Raw genomic sequence first — 23180 nt, 5'->3', positions numbered from 1 at the left:
GAGTGACAGGTTTTAATAGATTTACATAATAGATCTGAGTTTCCCGGAGTGTTATTAAAATACGTCTCACTGCTGGAGGATAATCTTTTGTTGCCCGACAACGGTTGTTTTTGTAAGAATCCCCTTATCGTTCAAAATCGGTTGAAAATATAGCCCTTGTGACACATTGAGATTTAATTTACGATTCAGTAGATGGTATGAAACACTAGACACGAACTTACTGGTCACTCACGGTTTTCATGTCGCGACTAAAGCCGTGAGTGACCCGTTTTAATACATTCTAATCCCACATAGTCGAAGTCGCGGGTAGAAGCTAGTACATGTTATTGTTAGTGTTATCGTGTAAGCCAATATTGTTGATAATGTTGACATTCGCGTAACAGAAACGTTGGTTCAAGGGTAGTCCAGACCACAAAACATATTAAAGAGGTTAGAATGGCTATCGCGCGCAGTTAGTATCGGAACCGGTATCGCCGCTCGTTCCTCTCCACATTTACTAACACTCGCTCAAGGGTAGTAAAAACTTGTGTGCGTGGTGAATGGATACGCCTCCTTTAGACAGATTTGATGTCTGGCTTCTTAATATGAAGGTTATTGTGGCGCAAAAGGCATGTTTACTTCGTTTTTCGGTCAGTGCGGGCGAGTAGCATGCGAGCGTTTGCTCAAAACCGGCGGCGACACGTACCCTGCTCGCATCGCCATTCTAACTTGTTCTGTGGTCCAGACACTAAAGCTTAAACACATTAATGTGATAATATTGGTCACATTGTTTAAAACAAAGCATGCAAACAACAATGGGGAGAAATCGATGAACTTTAATAACAAAACTTAAGTAGGATGAGACTCGGACATATTAAAACGGGTTAATCAAGTTTTCGGTATACTTTCGTTTGGGCCAAATACCTTTCGCCAAATTTCACTTCCAAACAAACTTATCGCAATAGTTTCATTTCCCAAAGGAACCTTTAGCAATTATTACACTTCGCATATAATTTATTTGGTCAAATTATCATTTGGCATGATTTTACTTTGTCAAATGTTATTAGGACTTATTTAGCAAACGTTTTTTATTGGCTAATATTATATTCCATAAAGATGTTTGATCAAATTGTCACTTCGCAAATTTGACAAATAGGCATCTCTATTTAATTGAATACCTAAATTTGTCGTGTTAATATAAGTAGGTACGATAAGTCTACGTAATTTGGGTGGGTTAGGTTAGGTTTGAACTGCGATCCTCACAAAACCGAACCGCTATCAGAAAAGTGGGTTAGGTTAGAACATGTGACCTTTACAGAAACAAAATGCTAAAAACATGTGTAAATTCTAAAATATTATTGCAGATAGGTATTTTAATGTTTATGGTTCAACAAATCACATCCATTTGCGTATAATATAACCAAAATGATAAAAAAACCAAGGTCGGGATAAAGTAAGTATTTCAAATGAAAGCAAAAATAAAAATACTGCAGGCCGTCTATTGGTATGTAAATTGTATGCCATGTAATATTTTGGGACATGTAAGTTATGCTTAATGATACATTTGACTAAATAATACTTGGTAAAATGAAACTTGACCAAGTAATTATTTGCTAAACAATACCTTGCCAAAAAAGACTATTGCTATCTGAAAAATTTGCCAAGTTTTGCCAAACATTTTTTTGGGAAACATAGTTTGGGATGTGATACTTTGGGAAACGTTTTTGGCCCATTCGTTAGTAAACCCAAGTTTTCACGTCATCACAACAAAAAGCGTGAGTAACCCGTGTAAACGTATCCTAATCCCACGCCGCCGAAGTCGCAATATTGTTGACTCGTTGACAATGTTGACATTTACGTAACTAACACGTTGGTTCAAGGGTCTTGTGGTTAATCGATCATCTAGTCTAGATCTAGATACCTACAAAACACTATCGTGTCAATTTAGGTTAGATTTTTGTAACAAAGTATGACACTACAAGATCATCTGTATATTAAAAGATTACGGTAAATTACAGTAGATATCCCCTTTTTTAAACATCCAGTATGGCGACGTGGGTGGGTATGTACAATTTTAATTTATTATAAGTTTTGTAATCAATTTTTATTATGTAATGGATGGTATATGATTTAATACCAAATAAAAATCTATCTATCTATCTATCTAAGATTCTTTTATATGAAATAGGAGGCAAACGAGCAGACGGATCGCCGGATGGAAAGCAGTCGCTCGCGTCCGACCGGAACGGGATTTCATGCCGGCACCGAAACCGAAGGTTAAAGTCAGTTTTGGCTGAAACCGAGACCGAAACGTCAAAAGACGTATAAAAACTATAAAATTATAGCCTTTGAAATAATTTTCCGAAGAAGAATAGAAAACTGCATGTCCAAGGCCAATTCTTAATCTGCAATTCGCTGCATAAATAATTTTATAACGTTAAGCCTTGTAAACCTGCCTGTTCGTTCAGAATTAGCGATGTACTTAATAATTTTATCGTTTAATGGTTTCGACCTAATTTCGTTTACTGTTGCTAATCCATAAGCAGACATGTATTTAACATAGGTATACGTTTCGTTATAAGTACTAAATCCTGTTTAGTATTTACTTAAGTATATTGTTGTAGCTGTTATGCATGGCTTTATAAACAGGTAGGTACTGACGAATCAATGTTTGGGATTGCCAGGCAACCGACATTGTTTGATTCGGTGAGCGATTCAATCTTATGGTATTGCATTCCGTGAGAGGCGTAAAACAAACGGTATGCTCATGTTAATGAATAATGCATTTAACAAACGTAAAAAAAACTGTCACGTTTGGACTTTATCTCACTTTTCACACGTGAGACCTATTAATAGCAAGTATTGATAATAGAAAAAAACATATGTACTAATAATAAGTACACTACACTACACACCCCAATTTTGTTGTAAAACATTCTCATATCAATATTTTGTTGTCATACTATCAATTTGATGAAGGTGAAATTGATTATGATGTATACCAAGCACCAATCGTTAAGATATTTAATGTATGATATTTTCAAACTAGTGTTAGGGGCTATTCATGGGGGGTTGATCGGATGATGGTAGCCTGACGTCGGAGGAAACGGGGTCATGGTCATTCGAAGCATGATTTTTGGATGATATTCGGGGGTCAAAAATCGTCAGTGGACAGGTGGACAGCCCCTTATGTTAAACTAAAATACAGTAATAAGAAAAAATATTTTTAAGGTACATGTTGCGCCTGTTTTTTGTTTCTTAAAAACTGATTTGTATATTATTGATTGGATGGTGCCACTTCTATATTACTATATTACTTCTATATTACAGTAGGTAACTTAAATCCACATAGATATTTTAAATAGGCACAACATTTTCGTGTAAGCAGACATTTTAAATATACTTATTAAAACTGGTCACTCACGTTTTTTAAATCGAAGATTGCTCGACATTTTTTGTTCCATAGCGAGAAACTTCAACTGCTTAAATAATGTAGGTAAGTGAATTATTTTTGGTCAATAAATACGTTTTCCTTTTTTTTGTTTTTTACTTTGACTTACGTGAGTGACCCGTTATAATATGTAGAGAGGTACATTTCAACTAATTTAATACCTCTATGGTAATACGTATTGTTTTTTGCATTAAATCTTGGGAAATAAATTGTTTACATTTATTATTATTAATGTACCTACAATAATTATAAGAGTCTAAGAAAATATCGACGAGACCGATTTGTCGTAAAGGAACCTATTCACACAAAACCTGCCATAGGTAATAAAAGTTATGTTCATGTTCATGGTTCATGCAATATTTCTGGCAAAACTGTCAGACTATACAATTCGCAACGCAATGATGTAATATTACAATACATTTACCTGTTTGTTCAAAAGCATCCTCAAAAGTAATATCATTGGTTTCCTGTCCATCCTCCAACTTCTGGTCTTCAGAGTTCTTCATTTTTGTAACTTATAACTTATAATAAAACAATAACATAAACTGGTACTCTATCACGCGAACATAACCTAACACTTCATTTCAACACTAAAAAACCAATATTTACAGTACAAAAAACGACACCGTTTCAAAGTCTAAGAGGTTATGTTTTTTTTGTAGAAGTACCGTAATAAGTAGTAAATCATGATGCTTTTAAATGATAACTGGGCTTGGACCGCACGAAACGTGGTTCATATGCGGAGTACAGCGCGGTACTAAATATAAAACACATGGTATGCGTAGTACCATCATATCCATCATCCACACTGAACTGATTATTCGTAAACCTTACAGCAAAGACTTAAGGTCTATGTTTAGTTAAGAGAGTGCCGTTGCTTCGAAACTGCAAAGAATAACAAAGTTAAAGACCAATGTGAATTTGACCAAATCGTTGGAACATTCAAAACATAGTCTGAAGCAGAATTATCATAAAAACATGATAATTATTGACATTATTCAGTAGATTATTATTATTACAATGTGATAATGTTTCCTTGACGCTTGCAGTAAGAGGATCATTGAACTGATTGAACAATTTCGCATTTATTGCTACAGCCACAATAGCTCGCAGACGAGACGTAGGTATCTGCTTGATAAAAAAAATTGTTTAAAAAGAATGTCTACTGATAATATCATTTAAATGATCCCTAAGTTGCAGATTAAGATAAGATTACGGATTTGATGAAAGGTAATTACATTGTAAATGTCAAAGATAAGTATAATTAAGGTCAATGAGGGCATTTCCGTCATACTTTTTTATAAGTTCACTTTGGCTGGTCATAACTACGATGATATTTAATTTTTAATAAACCTGATAACTGTAATAGATTAAGCATTTATTTAGCTATATAAAGGTACTCATATTAAATTGCTAGTACTGCTGGTTATTTAAATATGTTTTTTTTAAAGACATGTCAGTTGACGGATTTTCCCTAGGAGTTGGGGCATTTCCGTCAACCAACGATTTTTCTTGGATCGTGGCGTATTACATACATATACGTCAAGTGAACAAATACCACTATACTCTTAATCGAAACTAAACCTTAGCGAACTCAATTTAAAGTTCATTTTAGATTTTATTGCCAAATATATTTTTTCTGGGACAATTCCGTCCTATTTTTAAATTCAGGGGTAATGAACATTTTTAAAAACTTTAAAAATAATATCTACTTTTTAATTTTAAATAATACAGCACACATCTATGAAAGCTACGACGAATTTATATGATAAATTTTACAATTCAGTAAGAATATCGCATCACCTCTCATGAATACGAGTTACGCTTAAGTGAGTCAAATCAAAAAAGGTTGGCAATATATGAAATAGGGAAATTCCGGCACATGACGATTTTTCCCTTTTCGTAATTGACGGATTTGTCCACTCGCTAATTTTGTAAACACAAATTTTAACCACCCATAGTTTCTCACCAATTGATTATAACGTAAAATGGATAAAGAGACCGATAAATATGCATATCGAACCAAGTTGCCAAGTGGACCCCAGGCTCCCATGAGCCGTGGCAAAATGCCGGGACAACGCGAGGAAGAGGAAATATGCATATCGAACAATATAATAAACATACTCATTAAGATCTAACTTACATCGTCTCATCCCAACTTCACAAAACAAAGCAGCATACTCAGCTCGATATCGAGTTCGGAGCGCACCTGAACTTTTAATAGCTTTTTTTTCCATTTACTGGCGACTAAGCGCTATCTGTTTTTGACTACTGGTATTAAATATGCTCTCTGCTTTATCGATCGAGTCAGCAAGTTCATACTGTTGTTAGAATAGCCACAAATGTTGTTGGACGGATTTACCCCGCTGACGGATTTGGCCACCCTGACCTTATATGGTACCTAAATAACAAAAATAGAAAACTTTTATATTTATGCAATTTTTGTCATTTAGTCGTCTATTAAATATATTATAAAACGGGTCACTCACTTATTTCAAGTTCAAATTTCCTCTGCGTGAGTGACCCGTTAATATTGTATGTCACGGAAGTTTTGTTATTATGTTGTCTACTTACGCAACCAATTTTTTTTTCTATAGCCTATTTTTTTAAATATGTTTTGTTTTTGGCCCACTGCTATTAAAAGGGCTTAATATCTGAACTAGTATGTAATAATTATTATATTAACATTATTAACCCTTTTATGATGTGTGCATAACTAATTACGTATTCTGTACCTTGACTCACATCATTATAGCGTTGGAGTATTGAGTACAAATACGAGATTACATCATTCAACGACATCATCACATCACATCACTAAAGATTACGTTATCAGGATTCAATGCCTAACTGACTGATAATGTATCAACACCCTTGACAAAATTGTAACCGGTATTTCGTAACCAGATAATTATTCTTTGCATTGTTTATAAATGGGATACGAGTATTAGGGTATTTTTTTGTAATGGGTCACTCACGTAATTTAAACGAAGTTCAATCTACATGTTTGGATCTGATACAGAAGCAACTGCAGCAATTTCAATGTCTGTGTTTCATAGCAGCATAATATGGTATATAGATATTATATACAGTCAAGTGTAAAAATATGGGTGCACACATCATACTCAAAAATATGTCTGTCCCATAGCCTCTTATGTCAGCGAAGTAAAGGTGACTGTAATGAATTATTATGTTATGTACCACCTTATTACCTATGACCAGATGGAAGAACGTAGTGCTAAAAGATATGATTGAGTGCAAAGTATCCGAAAGCGACGTCGAGGATAGGGCGAAGTGGACGCGAGAGATCCGGAAAGCTGACCCCATCACCATATATAGCTTGGAAGAGAGAGAGACCTTAATTATTATATACCTATCTCTCTCAGTGACTTCAGAACATCCTACTTTTTGAAATCATTTAAAAATCAGTCTCTTTATTCATATTTCTATTAGTTACTTTATCATAATGTCAGCTTTCTCGATAAACCTTCGTAATGGCTACTTATATAATCAATTAAAGTGTTTTTTTCCTTGATAGCTGTGTCAGGAATCGGTCAGTCACCGATTAATTAGCTTCATTGGATTACCCTGTTTGTATGTCAGCAACTTGTCAGTGTTAGGTTTCGCAAGTTATTAGGGACAATTATACAATTATGTCAGATATTTTAAAAATATTGAGACGGGTCACTCACATAAAATATTGAAACGGGTCACTCACATAATTATTTTAAATCAAAGATTACTCTACATTCTCGACACATTTCAACTTTAACGGGGACACCAAAGAGTAGTATAATAGGGACACCCAGACGTCGTTGTCCATACCTTAACCCGGGGTTAAGGGGCTATTCATAAATTACGTCATTTCAAATTAGACCCCCGTCTGGATATCGGATGATGGTAGAGGAAACGGGGTCATTCAAAGCATGAGTTTTGGATGATTTTAGGGGGAATAATCGTCAAAAATAGATGACGTTATTTATGGACAGCCCCTAAGCGGTGAAACTGTTAACCTAGTGTCAAATTGTACTGGTAACCATGGTAACTCCAGGTTTAACCGGTTAACCCTGGGTTAGTGGAATGGTGCAAGTGGGCCAACAGTTACAACTTTTGAACGCAAAATGTAGAGATTTAATTACCTCTACCTGTACTTGGAAAATCTTTAATTGGAAAACTTGAGGGTGGCAGATACTTTTGATAGTGCACGTTGTTTCATCTGCCACGATTGATGCTGACTGTACACGTACAGTCGCATGCAATAATATGTTACTCTTCGAAGTCGGCAAAAATATGTGACACGCTCTTATGGCTCTACAAATAAGATCGTGTCAGATATTTTTGCGGCCTTCGTAGTGTAACATATTATTGCAGGTGACTGTACTCAGTAAATGTCGGTTTGATTGCGGTTATCACATAATTTGCAACTTGACATTACGCGTGTATGTTATCTCTATCACATTAGTAATTGACAGTAGACTTGACGTATCACGTTGTACGATATCACAGATCATAGCCACTAGATGGAGACACGTGCTCATCAAGCTTCATATTCACCAATTATCGATAGAGATAGGAACAGGTGGATTCTTCGGGCTAAGCGTCCGCACTTTATCTTCCAGATCGGCCGTTCGAACCATAATGCGAAGTCTAAAAGAGGTGATCTATATACGATATGCACTCGCTGTGATAATTTTGTACCCCAGGACCGAAGTGACAAAACAACTTTGACCGGTTACGCCATTTTAAGAAATAAGTATAAAGCATAAGTATTATAATTGCTTGTGAAACGAAATGAGCGAAAGACATTGTATTTCAGGTTTTGATGTGACCTAATTTGATGAAATGGTAGAAATACTATTACTATTATAACAATGAGTTGTAGAAGCGCGACCATTCATTGTTATAATAATGCGCACTTCATTTTATTACAGAATGATTTACGTTGGGCCACTTGTACGTTCCAGAGCCAACCCCTAGTGTAAATTTCATTCCATATCAGGACCAGGGATGTTGCGGATGCAGATTTTTTGACATCCGCGGATGCGGATATTTAAAGGCTCACATCCGCGGATGCGGATGCGGATGCGGATGCGGATGCGGATGCGGATGTCAAGATTAGGTACTTAGAAAACGTCAAATATTACATTTTTAGTATTTTTTTATTAAAAAAAAAACGAATCGTTTAGTATTTGAGCAAGAATATAGGTGCGTTGTACTTAGAAAACGTCAAATATTACATTTTTAGTATTTTTTTATTAAAAAAAAAACGAAACGTTTAGTATTTGAGCAAGAATATAGGTGCGTTATATTTAATAAACAGTAACTTGGCCGACTTTTCAGAATCTAGACGATTTCGTTATAGGTAATGACGAAATTACCTAGCACTTACGCCGCCGCTAAGACGTTCCTGTACCGACTTGTTCGACATCCGCATCCGCATAAGCTCCGCATCGATTTTATGCGGATGCGGATGCAGATGCGGATGTTGAAAATAATGCGGAAGTTCCGCGGTTGCGGATGCGGATGCGGATGTTCGCAACATCCCTGATCGGGACGAGCGTTCGCGTTTGCGTTGTATACTTTGTATATTTGTATAGGATTGTGAACAGCGCGCCAAGCGGAACGTTTCGGAAACTCAAAATCCCATACAAAATGACACTTAACACAATCGTTAATCGTTTCTTATATCGATTGTATGTTTTTTTTATATTCGTAACCTTAGAATTATAACTCTTATTTTCTGTCAAGCGATTTGGAAAGTATTTTTCCCCAATTTGTCCCCATGACTAAGGGCCACCCCACATCTAGCGTCTTTCGAGCGTCGGCGTCTACCGGCGTCTGGTCAGCGCTATGGAAAATGACGTCGCTGCGCAGTTGCGTCGACGTTGCGTCGACGTTGCGTCGAGCAGCGGCTATAGAGCAGGGATGTTGCGAACATCCGCATCCGCATCGGCAACCGCGGAACTTCCGCATTATTTTCAACATCCGCATCCGCATCCGCATAAAATCGATGCGGAGCTTATGCGGATGCGGATGTCGAACAAGTGGGTACAGGAACGTCTTAGCGGCGGCGTAAGTGCTAGGTGATTTCGTCATTAACTATAACGAAATGGTCTAGATCCAGAAAAGTCGGCCAAGTTACTGTTTATTAAATATAACGCACCTATATTCTTTCTCAAATACATAACGTTTCGTTTTTTTTAAATAAAAAAATACTAAAAATGTAATATTTGACATTTTCTAAGTATCTAATCTTGACATCCGCATCCGCATCCGCATCCGCGGATGTGAGCCTTTAAATATCCGCATCCGCATCCGCATCCGCATCCGCGGATGTCAAAAAATCTGCATCCGCAACATCCCTGCTATAGAGTTGTAGACGCCGACGCTCGAAAGACGCTAGATGTGGGGTGGCCCTAAGATGATGATGATCATGAATTATGAGTCTTTACTATTTGTTTATAACTAAACTGTTAATAGTTATAACTTACAAGAGTTATTAAGCAATAGTAAATGACCTAGAACGTTGTGTAAGTATTTACAAATAATACAATCAGCTCACGTGTATGGTCCATATACCTATTTTACTCCATGTGACTATTGTCACTATTGAGCATATTTTATAAATACAGTACTAATATTAAAGTTTTATTTATCCAATAGTTTGTTGGCGAAATTCTACAGGATTCTACGAAATTCTACAAGACCCACGTTAGACCGGACAGTGTCCGGGCCGGAGCTGCCGTAGCTTCGTTTTCTAAGGAAAGCATCACGTGATCACTTGATTTCCAAATGAATTATTAAGCTCATTAGAAGATCGAACATGTGGGCAAGCTAGATACATTATAAAGAAACACATGCTTAAAATAAGAGAACAATCGAATCCCTATCTTGTAACAATATAATAAAGATGTAATAGTAGTGTATAATTAATTCTATATGACTACCTAGACTCCTTAACTCAAAAAATCTTTTTAATTTAAGATTTGTAGTTAAGTTTTGTAAATATGCATGCTTATTTTATGAAATAAACAGATTAAATTTTAAATTTTTTTTTTTTTTTAAACTTGTCATCTGAGGTCATAGAAAAGTAAGCGCCGGAAGCTCCGGCCCGGACACGGCCCGGTCGGCCCGGTCTAACGTGAGTCATCCTGTGAAAGTGAGCAGATTCGATTATTTACTTAAGGAATTCCTTTCGCGTCATTTTTGGAAAACCTAAAAAAAGTCGGAGCTATAGAGGTTCCGGAGGTTTACACCTACAGCTATCTATTAGTTCCAATATACATGGTGCCATTTGAGTCGTGATCAGTAATATGTTTTTCTAACTCCATAAACAACGAGCAATTTAATGCCCCTACTCTTACTAAAATCAGACAAGATTTTTTTTTTGTTTATTTTTGTCATTTATTTTACTTTTACAAGTGGCAATGTGGTATTTAAACAGCTTTGTAAGATATTTCAAATGAAAAATTAAGTAAATTTTATTTCTAACTGGGACAAATGACAAAATTGATGTAAATTCAAAGAGGCGATTCAATTTACTAATTTAAATATCTTAATAAGCCGTTGTAATATCCTAAATCCACTTATGAAAGTAAAATAAATGACAAAAAATAAACAAAAAATAAAAAAAATCTTGTCTGATTTTAGTAAGAGTAGGGGCATTAAATTGCTTGTTGTTTATGGAGTTAGAAAAACATATTACTGATCACAACTCAAATGGCACCCTGTATTTAGGTACATATCGTCAGGTGACAAGCAAAACTCACTAAGTACCACCACAAGTTCATTGCCATAGTGAACCATATTAGTACGAAAAAAAAGTTGATTTTTATTTAAATATTCTATAGTAATTAGTGACTTTTGCTTGTCACCTGACGATATAAGGTACAAAAACTTGTCAAAAACAATAAACAGAAACAACTTAAAATGCAAAGGCGGCGAAATACCGCGGTCTAGAGTTGCCGAATACAGTTTTGTTCCGTTCGGCGTCGAGAGTTCGAGACCGTGGGTCCGTGGGGTCCTGGCGCTCTGAGTCTCTTTGGAGACCTTTCAAAGAGACTGAGGCACGAAACTGACCGGAAAGCTGGTAGTTACCTTGCTCAACGCATCAGTCTGGCAGTTCAGCTTGGTAACGCAGCCAGCATCTTCGGGACATTTTTTCAATCTAGTTTAGTTTAGTTTTATTTTTGTAGTCTGTATTTAATTATTTAGATTAATTGTAATTTAAAGTTGTTTTTGTCTATTAGATGCTCATCTAGCCGAAGTCTTACAAATTCTACAATGTTTCATGTTCTTGACTTTATTACTGTATCGGGTATTTTGTCCTGGTTTAGTAAACATAGTAGTTAGTAGATCACGGCTATGCGAGGGCAATATGTCAGTAAGATTTATCTTAATTTCATACCCAGATATCGAAAGTACTTACATTTAATTGATATCGAAACTATTAATATCCTTTACTATCACGACCTTATCCTACTTTATTAGTGAAGAGCATTGCTATTGAATACACATTTTATTTTTATATGTATATACAAAGCATTACAAAGTCTCTATTCGACACATATAAGTCGCAGTTGGACAAAGCTATATCTGCATGGCATTTGCAATGACAAACTGCCGTATTGCCCGTATTCGAACTTCAAGATATTCACAAGAGACGACACGTACTAGATCCATTCTAGATAGGTACGTTACAGTTTAGATTTCAACTAGTTCTCTTTTGCAGCGCAATTCGGGCAACCAATGTCACTTTTACGTTAGATAGAGTTAGATATCTATTAGATGTGAATTGGATCTCTAGTCATATCTTGTGGAAATCGTTCAAGAGAATCTACAGAATCGCGCAAATGTCAAATTTGACAGGTTAGATCTTTTTTTTTTTTTTTTTTTTATACCACATAGGTGGCAAACAAGCATACGGGCCGCCTGATGGTAAGCAGTCACCGTAGCCTATGGACGCCTGCAACTCCAGAGGTGTTACATGCGCGTTGCCGACCTTTTTTTAAAAACCTGTACACTCCTTTTTTGAAGAACCCCATATCGTAGACCCTCGGGAAAACCTCGGAAGGGAGCTCATTCCACAGCCGGAGCGTCCGCGGGAGGAAATTCCTCTTAAACCGCACAGTACGCGACCATTTAGGTTCTAGGGTGTGTGGATGAACACCCTGCCGATGGCGAGCGGTGCGGTGATAGAAAGCTGCCGTTGGCATCATGTCAAACAATTCTTCAGAGCACAGCCCATTGTACAAGCGGTAGAACACACATAAGGAGGCAAGGTCTCTCCTCAGACTTAAAGGTTCAATACCGCTTGTGAGTTTGGGATCATCGACGATTCGTACAGCGCGCCTTTGGATTGAGTCGAAGGGTCCAAGCTGGCATCCAGGTGCTCCTGCCCAAAGGTGACAGCAGTACTCCATATGGGGTCTGACTTGCGATTTATAAAGCAGCAGTCTTTGCCCCGGAGTAAAGTATCGCCTCGCTTTATTGAGCACACCGAGTTTTTTCGATGCCAGCTTAGCCTTACCTTCCAGGTGGCTACGGAATTGGACGTCACTGGAGATGTCGACACCAAGGATCCCAATACTCCCTGACATGGTAAGGGCTGTGCCTTGGAACTGTGGGACCACAGTAAATGGGGTTTTCTTAGCGGTGAAGGCGCAAACTTGTGTCTTGGTGGGGTTGAATCGGACTAAATTGTCCCGACCCCACACCGAAACTCTGGATAGAGTGTTCTCAATGTCCGACACAAGCTTTTCACGACTCTCAAGCACCACAGAACGAGGGATGTTGGCACGGCCTGTGTAAAAGGCATCCCCAGTACTGTCGTCCGCATAGCAATGAATGTCGTCGATAGACAACATGTCATTGATGTGCAGCAAGAACAGCGTTGGGGATAGCACAGAACCTTGCGGGACGCCAGCGTTAATGCCCATGCTATCGGAGCAGCTTCCGTCTACTACAGCTCGTATGCGTCTGCCGGACAAAAAGCTAGCGATCCACTTGCACAGTCCCTCCGGCAATCCATAACATGGTAACTTCGACAGGAGACCCCGATGCCAGACCCGATCGAATGCCTTCGCTATATCTAGGCTGACTGCCAATGCCTCGCCTTGACTCTCAATGGCCGAAGCCCAGCGGTGTGTGAGATACACTAGAAGATCACCAGTCGAGCGACCGTGGCGAAAACCATACTGGCGGTCGCTGATCAGATCGTGTTCTTCTAGGTATCTCTTAAACATATCGTTATCGTATCTTGGTGCTGTCTAAAAGATATCTAACAAATGTCTATTTCAAAATCCGAATCGGGCCCAAAGTGTGAAATGTCATCATTAATGTCAAATTTCTATGTAAATATACTTATATTACGTTTATAATGGCACCCCCTCATTCTGTTCTTTTCAAGTCGGTGCGAAGTTATATAGTTTAGACGAAATTTATATACTTTTCTTTCGGACTTTAGTTTATAGTTTGTCAAAGGACTGTCTCATTTCAAACATAGACAGAGAGAATCATACTATCTTTGTCTTACACTAGTACTAGTATTAGATTTGGGCTATTAATTAAAAGGCACATAGCGATTTATAAGAGTTGAAATATTAATTATTATCGCAATATTGTAAGGCAAGGTGTGTTCCTATTCATAGCTTCCAAGGTACTAAAGCACAAGCGAAGTCCTTAAGATTAGGAATTATATGGGGCTGTTGTTTTTCATTCATTAAGTAGTTTACATGTGTGAAAGAGAAAGTATAACAATATACTTGTAAGAGTAAGATCAGATAGATTTAGTTTTGTTAATTCCAACAACTAGCACCCAAAAGAAAAAGATGAGTAAAGTTTTTTTTGTTCTTATTTATCTACTGACAAATTTGGTTTGACCAACTATACATAGATTTTCATGTAAAATATGTTTCTGCATTTTATTCATAAGAAGTTTATTAATTAATGATAATATGGGTTAGTTAGTGCTTTCGTTATCCAAAAAAAAACATTGAGTAGTCAAATGCCTGTGGCTAATCAATAGATCATAAATGTAAATGAGAAACAATAGCGGACCCAATATAATTCCTTGCGGTACCCCGTTACTAATTCCTCAAAACTCTGAACATTCTTCTTCCTTAAGTCATATTGGCTTTCCTTTTAATATAGGTAATAGCCGGAAACGGAAACTAGTTTCCAAAATGGCCACCCATGTTTTTGGGGCGAGGCGATTAACTCATCGAGATAGTTAAATTAAGGATGTACTGATTAGGATACGATTGAGAGCTGATTGCTGACCAAGTGACCACCAACACAATAGATAGAATAGCCAGAAAATTGGAAAGGAACAAAAGATATGGCGCGCCGCGAAACTTGCGACGGAAAAATTTTACGACCGCATGAGCTTAAACGTTTTACCTCAATAACTATATCCCCGTCCTGCCCAATGTGATTTTTAAAGGACATATTCCCTTTTTAGCAAGTTATGAATATGTGTAAGAAAGAATGTCCTAAGGTTTATTCGGGTAATTCCGGAAATCTGGTAATCCCGAAAATCATTGTAAAATACCTCATATTCCGTTGTAGTAAGAGTCAGCTTTCGGAATTATCCGCCACTATTCGTTCATTCGGAAATACCCGAATACACCTTATAATATTTATTTTATGAATGAAAAGCCTGGATAGGTTGAAAATTCACTGTTTTTTACTTAAATCGTGAACCAAAGGAAAATTATCTCTATTTTCCAAATAATATGGTTATAATTTCAATGGCTTAAACTGAGTATGGTAGGTACCTTTCTAATTTTCTGGCTTAGGTATAACAAATTAAAAAAAAATGCTTGTAGGTCTTACCCAATCCATCAATCCTGGTTAGTATTACCTATAATATAATGTAGGTATTATAACTAATTAACATGATTGATGTTCAAATTGAAGAGTATAAGTTTTGATTAAGACCAATCGAGCGCGATATGATTGGAACACTTGACCGCGTCGCTTAAGCAGTGTACAAACGACCTTTTAATACAGGGTGAATCATCCTCATGGACCAGGGGCCCGTTTCTCAAAAGCTTGTAACTTGTAATACAAGCGGATGTCACTTTTTGATAGCTTTTGTTAGAAAGGGACAAATTCAACACCTATTAGCTATCATCTCCATATAATTTATAACAATTATAACCAAAAAGTGCACAGCGCCGCTAAAGAAGTTTTCACTTAAAAATAATTTTTGGTAGGTATAAGCTCTTACTGTTTTTCTTTCATCTTTCTTTCATCTTTTCGCTGACTTTTCTTTCATTAAGCGACTAATACTCATAGAGACAATCCTAACGAACCTAAATACGTACCTACTTACCTGCTTATTGGTTTACTATCTAGCGGACCGTAGATAGGTATGATTGTTAAGTACCTTGTCGGTAAAGGGGCGTTTTTTTTGTTGTCCCCTACACTTTTTTTTCAAATTTGGGTTTTTTTTATGTTATTTCTACTCAGAATCACGAGCTCTTTCTATCCTAATGGGAGAAAAAAAGTGTCCTAAGGTTTTTATTTCCATTACGTCACCATTTTTCATAGACTTTGTATGGCGGTCGCGGAATGGAAAGTTCGTTGCAGTGCCCAACAGGGTTCACAAAGACCTAGCTTATAAGTTTACCACCTGTACAATTACTTTGTGAAATTGCAATAAAATATATAGAAACACGGTCGAAAATTATATAATTATCCTTTTTAGAAAGAGATAATATTGATAATTTCTACCCTATTTCTATTTGACCTACTGACATGACATAAATTTATTAATTTCCGCTACCTAAAGGTTGTCTGGAAGAGATCGCTTTTTAGCGATAAGACCGCCTGTTGTTTAACCTCTTCTTCCTGTATTATCCGTATTGTTTTCTGTAATGAGGTGTACAATAAAGAGTATTTGTATTGTATTGTATAATTTCTATTCTGTATCCGTTCTATTGAAAGCGTAAGTATACAATCATTTTCATAAACCTGTCAGATTATAATAAAAACGCCTGCAGAAATAGTTGTAGCAAAATGTTCTCAGCGTGATATTACTAAATTGATAAACGTGGTTGGTTTGTCAAAACTATATAATCGAAAATTCGAAATGAGTGACAAATGATTTTCATACAGACTTAACATAGAACACGTTATTAGGTATCACTATCACTACACTTTATACAACAAAGTCCCTCGCCTGTCTCGTGTGTCTATTTGTGTGTTTGCACAGAACATATTAAAGAGGTTAGAACGGCTATCGCGCGCAGTTATAGTATCGAAACCGGTGTCGCCGCTCGTTCTCTCCACATTTCCACATTTCTCGCGCAACGGTAGTAAAAACTTGTGTGCCTGGTGAATGGATACGCCACCTTTAGACGGATTTGATGTCTGGCTTCTTAATCTGAACGTTATTGTGGCGCAAAAGGCATGTTTACGTTTTTCGGTCAGCGCGGGCGAGTACTAGCAATACTAGCATGCGAGCGTTTGCTCATAACCGGCGGCGACACGTACCCTGCTCGCATCGCCATTCTACTTGTTCTGTGTGTGTTTGTATGTTCGCGATGAACTCAAAACCGGCCAAGTGCGAGTCGGACTCGCGCACGGAGGGTTCCGCACCATCAACAAAAAATAGAGCAAAACAAGCAAAAAAAACGGTCACCCATCCAAGTACTGACCCCGCCCGACGTTGCTTAACTTCGGTCAAAAATCACGTTTGTTGTATGGGAGCCCCACTTAAATCTTTATTTTATTCTGTTTTTAGTATTTGTTGTTATAGCGGCAACAGAAATCACGGTTCGTGAGATACAGCCTGGTGACAGACGGACGGACGGACGGACGGACAGCGGAGTCTTAGTAATAGGGTCCCGTTTTTACCCTTTGGGTACGGAACCCTAAAAACTACTGAACGGGCGGTTCGCTAGTACCTACTTATTATATCCATGACATACACTGGAGGACAGACAGACATGGAAAACATAATATGTAATATAAAGTCGGTACCTATTCTTGGAACCCTAAAAACGCCCCCGATTCTAAAACCCAAAGAATCACAAACAATTCTTTCCACAAATTACAATCATAACATTCAAATATTGTGATTCCATCAACATTCAATTTGAAGGTTCCCAAAACAAGCCCTAAAATCAACATAACTTTATGAAAACCAGGCCTGAGATCACTCCGGCTTGCAATGGTTTTCATAAAGTTGCTGTTAAATTTAGATTCGTCTAAGCTTAGGGGCCTATTCTACTTGTTTGGCGTGACAGGCAATCTTGTACAGTCACCAGCAAAAATATATGACTGTGGGCAGCCGTGCAAAAATATCTGATGCTCCATTGGAGGCATAAGTATATGACGACACTACCTCGGTAAAAATATGTGATGCTTTGTGGCCGGCAAAAACATCGTTACTCTGTATCCGCATAAATATTGGATCGGATCGTTTAAAAATATTTGATTACTCATAAAAATCAAAATTATCTGATTACTCTCATCTGGCGGTCTAGCATGAGTTGCGTTCTCGCGCGCGACTCCATACATCTGGCGCGACTTCAAGTATGGACTCGCGCGCGAGAACGCAAGTTGTGCTAGACCGCCTGGCATAAATATCTCTCCAATGTGAATGCAAATACATCGGATGGCAGACGGACCGCCTATATATCTGACACGAAATTATGAAATATGTCATCAATCGGCAAAAACGAACCATACCTGGATAGCATAGAGCCTTACATTGTTTGAAGTGATTTGACAATTCACGAAAAGAGTGCAGACTTGTCATTGCATATGTCTGTCTCACATATTTCATTTGCAATTTTAAATTGTGACATAATTCAGATAGACTTTTAATAGAAATGAGTAATAAACCTCCTTCTTACATAAAAAAGAATGATGAAGAGGTCAACCTGTGAGACTGACAAGGACAAACAATAATAGCGCTTTCGCTGCTACTCCTACTGAAAGATACATAAGACTATCCCGTTTTGTCATTTCCCCCACCCCTCATGCCAGATCCAGTTATATACTTACTAGATTCATGATTGCAATACGTTACAATTCAAAATTATATCCAGTTTATTCCGTCAAATCGATGATATTGATATTGATATTGATATTTATTGAAAACAAATTTTACAGCATTACAGCTAACACCAATGCACTGTAAAATTAAGTATTAAAATTAAGTAAGTAATAATAAAGCGATTAATAAGCTACCTATTGCATGTTTAATTCGCAAAAACGTAAAATATCTTTAAAAAGTTTACGACTTTGGTCGGCAAACAAGTCGCAGTCAGGTGCAAACACTGACTTAATATAAAAGAAATAGACACACAAAGCAGAACAAAAACGTCAAGAAATGTGGATCCCAATGACGTTTCGCACCATTTGCATTGATGATAAAAACGCTTACGTAAATTTTGAGTCAAGATAAATGTTTCGTACAGAAAAGAGCTTAATGTCGTAAGCATTAAGTGTCAAATTTGCAAACATAAGTACCAACACTGTTAAAAAATTTAGTCCGATGGCACTAAACGTAACGTATTTACGTCAAACAACGTCAAACGAGAATAATGAACGAATGGAGTCACTTTGGTACACTTTAATATGTATTACTGTACAGGAAAATATTAAAATTGAAGTAATAAATAAAACAAATTTAATTTAATCGGGAGCTCAAATAAAATTAATTCGTGGTTCAAATTCAAACAAATTAAATTTTTAATTCGTAAGTATACGTCTTTAAATACTAATTTCCTTGAAATAAATTCTACTTATTAAATAACTTTGTATTTCAGATCTACATTTACTCATAGCACGGGTGCACGGGGACATTTAGATACTGATTGGATTTTTTTTTATAAAGTCTACCTATACTTTATAAAAAAAAATCCTGTGGTTGTCACTGTGTTCCGATAGGTTTAGCATTTACAGTTAGTTGATATAAGCCCTTATTGGTGGTGTATATGTCGGAAACAGGGAAATGGGCCAAACACACAAGTGCCGTTTTGCCTTGTTTAAAACTGCATCACCCCTATCTCTTGCTATAATTAAATAGCAGTCCACTTTGCACGTCGCATAGGTTTTCTTGGAAATCTTCAATTTAAACATAATATTATTTCTTATGAATTCCATATAAAAATATAAAAAAATATTGACCTCCATCGACTCAATAGAATTTTGTTCCTTGACATCCCTTCTTTGGTATTAACAAATTAATTTATTCAAAACCATAAAATTACCACCAGATTACATAAATTATGCAATGCTATCCAAAGAACTAACCGAAAGAAATACATTCCATCCTTTTTCCTTGTTTTATCATTGTTATTTTTACATATTTTAACGGCACATTTCGTAATTGTTGACAACTTCACATTTGAGCGTTTCAAACAAGACTAAACGAAAAAGTAATGCATGATCTGTTTTGACATCACTTTTGTGGGGCCATTTTTGGCGGCTGATTGGGTATCCAGTTCTTTATACTATATCAATGGGTGCAAAAGATAAAAGATTATTAAGGAGTGAATGATAGAATATAATGTGAGACAGACATATACAATGACAAGTCTGCACTCTTTTCGTGAATTGTCAAATCACTTTATACAATTTACGGCTCTATACCAAACATGTATGGTTCGTTTTTAAAGGTCGATAACATATTTGTGATTTTCCAACGTGTCAGATAAATAGGCGGTCTGTCGTCCATCCGATGTATTTGCTTTTACAGTGGAGAGATATTTATTCCAGATGAGAGTAATCACATAATTTTGAATTTTATGAGTAATCAAATATTTTTAAGCGACCCGATCCGATATTTATGCGGATACGGACTAACGATATTTTTGCTGGTCACAAAGGATCACATATTTTTACCGAGGTAGTGTCGTCATATACTTATGCCTCCAATGGAGCATCAGATATTTTTGCACGGCTGCCCATAGTCATTTATTTATGCTGGTGACTGTACACTGTAGATCTATGATCACAACGGTGACTAACCCTAAGGTTCACCTGCTGATAAGCAGATGTAGTGCATAATTAATTTCCATCGTTTTTTCACGGAAACGTACCAACGAGTCTTGCTGTTTCAGTCAGTCTTGGTACAAAAACTGAGTTTAACTGAAGTAGCATGACAAATACGAACGTTTCCGAGAAAATACGATGAAAAACAATCATGCATTACATCTGTACTGCTTGCAACTTCAGATATCTACAATGTTCATGTTACAAGCTCTTCGGTGCCTATACACACCATCTATTTCGCTTAAAAGTTTGAATCTCTTAAAATGTAGGTACTTATATATCTTATACCTTTAAACGAGCAATTCTTGTATATTTATTTATTTATATAATTATTCTCGTATTTCGGGGATCTCGGAAACGGCTCTAACGATATCGATGTGCTATATGGGGGTTTTCGGGGGCGAAACATGGTACAAGCTAGGTCTTATCTCTGGGAAATCGCGCATTGTTGAGATATATATGTTTCCCTAGCAACTTGGTCTCCCAGATATTTTAAATAATAACTGAAAAAAAATCAAACTTTACAGTAAATATAATTATGTTAATGTCACAGCACGTACCAAAGAGTCCAAATCTCCTAAGGCCAGTCAATTATATTTATACCGAAGGGTACAATGTACTTGATGTACTTCACAATATTAATTTGTCGTATTTACACTGTCGTCGCGACCTTGCCTTCTGTTTTGTTCCTATTTGGACTACCGCCAACTCTCACTCCAAACTAAATACATTATCCAACCAAAAGTCTTCAACAACTTCATAAAATCAAGCGAAAACCACACAAATTCCAAGCAATTTAAGAATCATATTGCTAAAGAGCTAAAAAGTCGCTTAAGCTATTATGATTCTTAGGCGATCAAACTGATTAATTTGAGTACAGCATACATTGCGTGTTCTGCCAAGGAGAGGTGTTCTAATGCTAGTAGAGATGGAGTAGTGTACATGGTGTAAGGGTTCAATGTCGTAATGTCTTCAGAGTATGGACAGAGACGCGTGTTGAACGTTTCGGGCGTCTTTAAGGCGCGCCGTGCAGTGGGAGAGGAAAACGCAGTTCGTGGGGGAAACTGAGGGAATGTATATCGGTAATCACTACATAGTATAAAAAAGTCGCTTCCCGCTGTCTGTCTGTCTCTATGTATGCTTAGATCTTTAAAACTACGCAACGGATTTTGATGCGGTTGGTTTTAATAGATAGAGCGATTCGAGAGGAAGGTTTATGTATAATTTGTTAACCCGTGCGAAGCCGAGACGGGTCGCTAGTATATCTATATATTGATCTTAGAAATCTTAGATATTCTGGGTTTAACAATAAGGACATTCAAGTACTCTTTAAAATGTGGTTGCGTTACACTACAGCCATCTAGAAATTCCTTAGGCCCCCTTCTAGCTTCAAACTCAGAGCATATTACTTAGCCTACCTACAGCAAATATCGAAAATAGAAATTTTGTTATATATCCCTCTCAAATATTTTTGTCGCTCTAGCGCATTCAAAAGTAAAGTGTTATTTTGGGATTGTCATTATCTCATTGTCATAATTGCAGATAATTACCAAATTTAATCGCACAGAAGCTAAACATATGCGGGTAGAAATGCTGTCCTCAGCCAAATATAGATTAATAATGTTAAATTGTGTACACACTAGGTCAAAATATTACCACAAATCGTTTGCTCTATAAGCACTACGTATTCAACCTACTTAAAGCACCAAATGTGCTGACGCAGAAATTATGGGAAATGGCTTTATAAGTAAAATACCTTCCCTTTATTTGCAAGTACCTAACTAATAAACGAAAAATTATGCCGATTTAATTAATTTGCTAGTTACAGCTTGCAACTTTCGGCCTGACTAGTTTAGCACTGCACGTCAACTGCAACTTCGTGTAGTTCCCATACAAGTTGCAGTCGGGTTGCAGTCCGTCTATACCGGCCCTTAATCTACGCTACAATGTTTCAAATGATTATGTTTTCACATTCTTGCTATCTGCGGTTTAAACATAACTGCGTGTATCTTTAAGCAATAATCGATTTCTTTAGCAGCTACTTTATGGTTACCACATGTTATTGCTTTTAACATTAGTACCGGCTAAATCTAGTATGTCTATACATTATGAAATTTCAAGTAGAGTTTTTACTATTATGTTAGTAATATTACACGCGTCAAATCATTTATGTGTTCAGTTCAAAGGAATTATTAAATCGCGACTATAATAGATTTGTTAAGGTAGGTTTCCTATAGTCACTTTTTTGTGGGCCAAGGCGTTTATCGGGAATATGTACCTACCTATATGCCTTACGGATAACTGCTCAACATTAAATAAACTTATTGCAAACATTTTACCTTCATAGCAAGCAACTATTTGTGTCCTGTTTTAAAAAAAAATGTGTGCCTGCTGTTTTTTTAGCTAATAACACGCTTTTGCCATCATAACTTTATCAAAAAGCGGCCAAGTGCGAGTCGGACTCGCCCATGAAGGGTTCCGTATTTAGGGGATTTATGACGTATTAAAAAAAAACTACTTACTAGATCTTGTTCAAACTAATTTTCGGTGGAAGTTTGCATGGTAATGTACATCATATATTTTTTTTAGTTTTACCATTCTCTTATTTTAGAAGTTACAGGGGGGGGGGGGGACACACATTTGACCACTTTGGAAGTGTCTCTCGCGCAAACTATTCAGTTTAGAAAAAAAAGATATTAGAAACCTCAATATCATTTTTGAAGACCTATCCATAGAT

At 36.8% G+C, this 23180-nt stretch overlaps 1 protein-coding gene across 1 annotated transcript in view; it reads right to left on the bottom strand.

Annotated features, from left to right (window-relative positions):
* LOC134662013 (synaptic vesicle glycoprotein 2A-like) overlaps positions 1-23180 on the bottom strand; it is a 93562-nt gene that overhangs the window by 19714 nt on the left and 50668 nt on the right. The window contains exon 2 of the mRNA XM_063518253.1: positions 3855-3944. Within this exon, the coding sequence (XP_063374323.1) occupies positions 3855-3936 (82 nt within the window). The 5' untranslated portion in view covers positions 3937-3944. The remainder of the gene's footprint in view (positions 1-3854; positions 3945-23180) is intronic.

Source organism: Cydia amplana, chromosome 2 (genome assembly GCF_948474715.1).
Source record: "Cydia amplana chromosome 2, ilCydAmpl1.1, whole genome shotgun sequence".
Classification (NCBI taxonomy): Eukaryota; Metazoa; Arthropoda; class Insecta; order Lepidoptera; family Tortricidae; genus Cydia; species Cydia amplana.
Note: the sequence above shows the minus strand (reverse complement) of the source record. Positions and strands in the feature narration are given on the sequence as shown.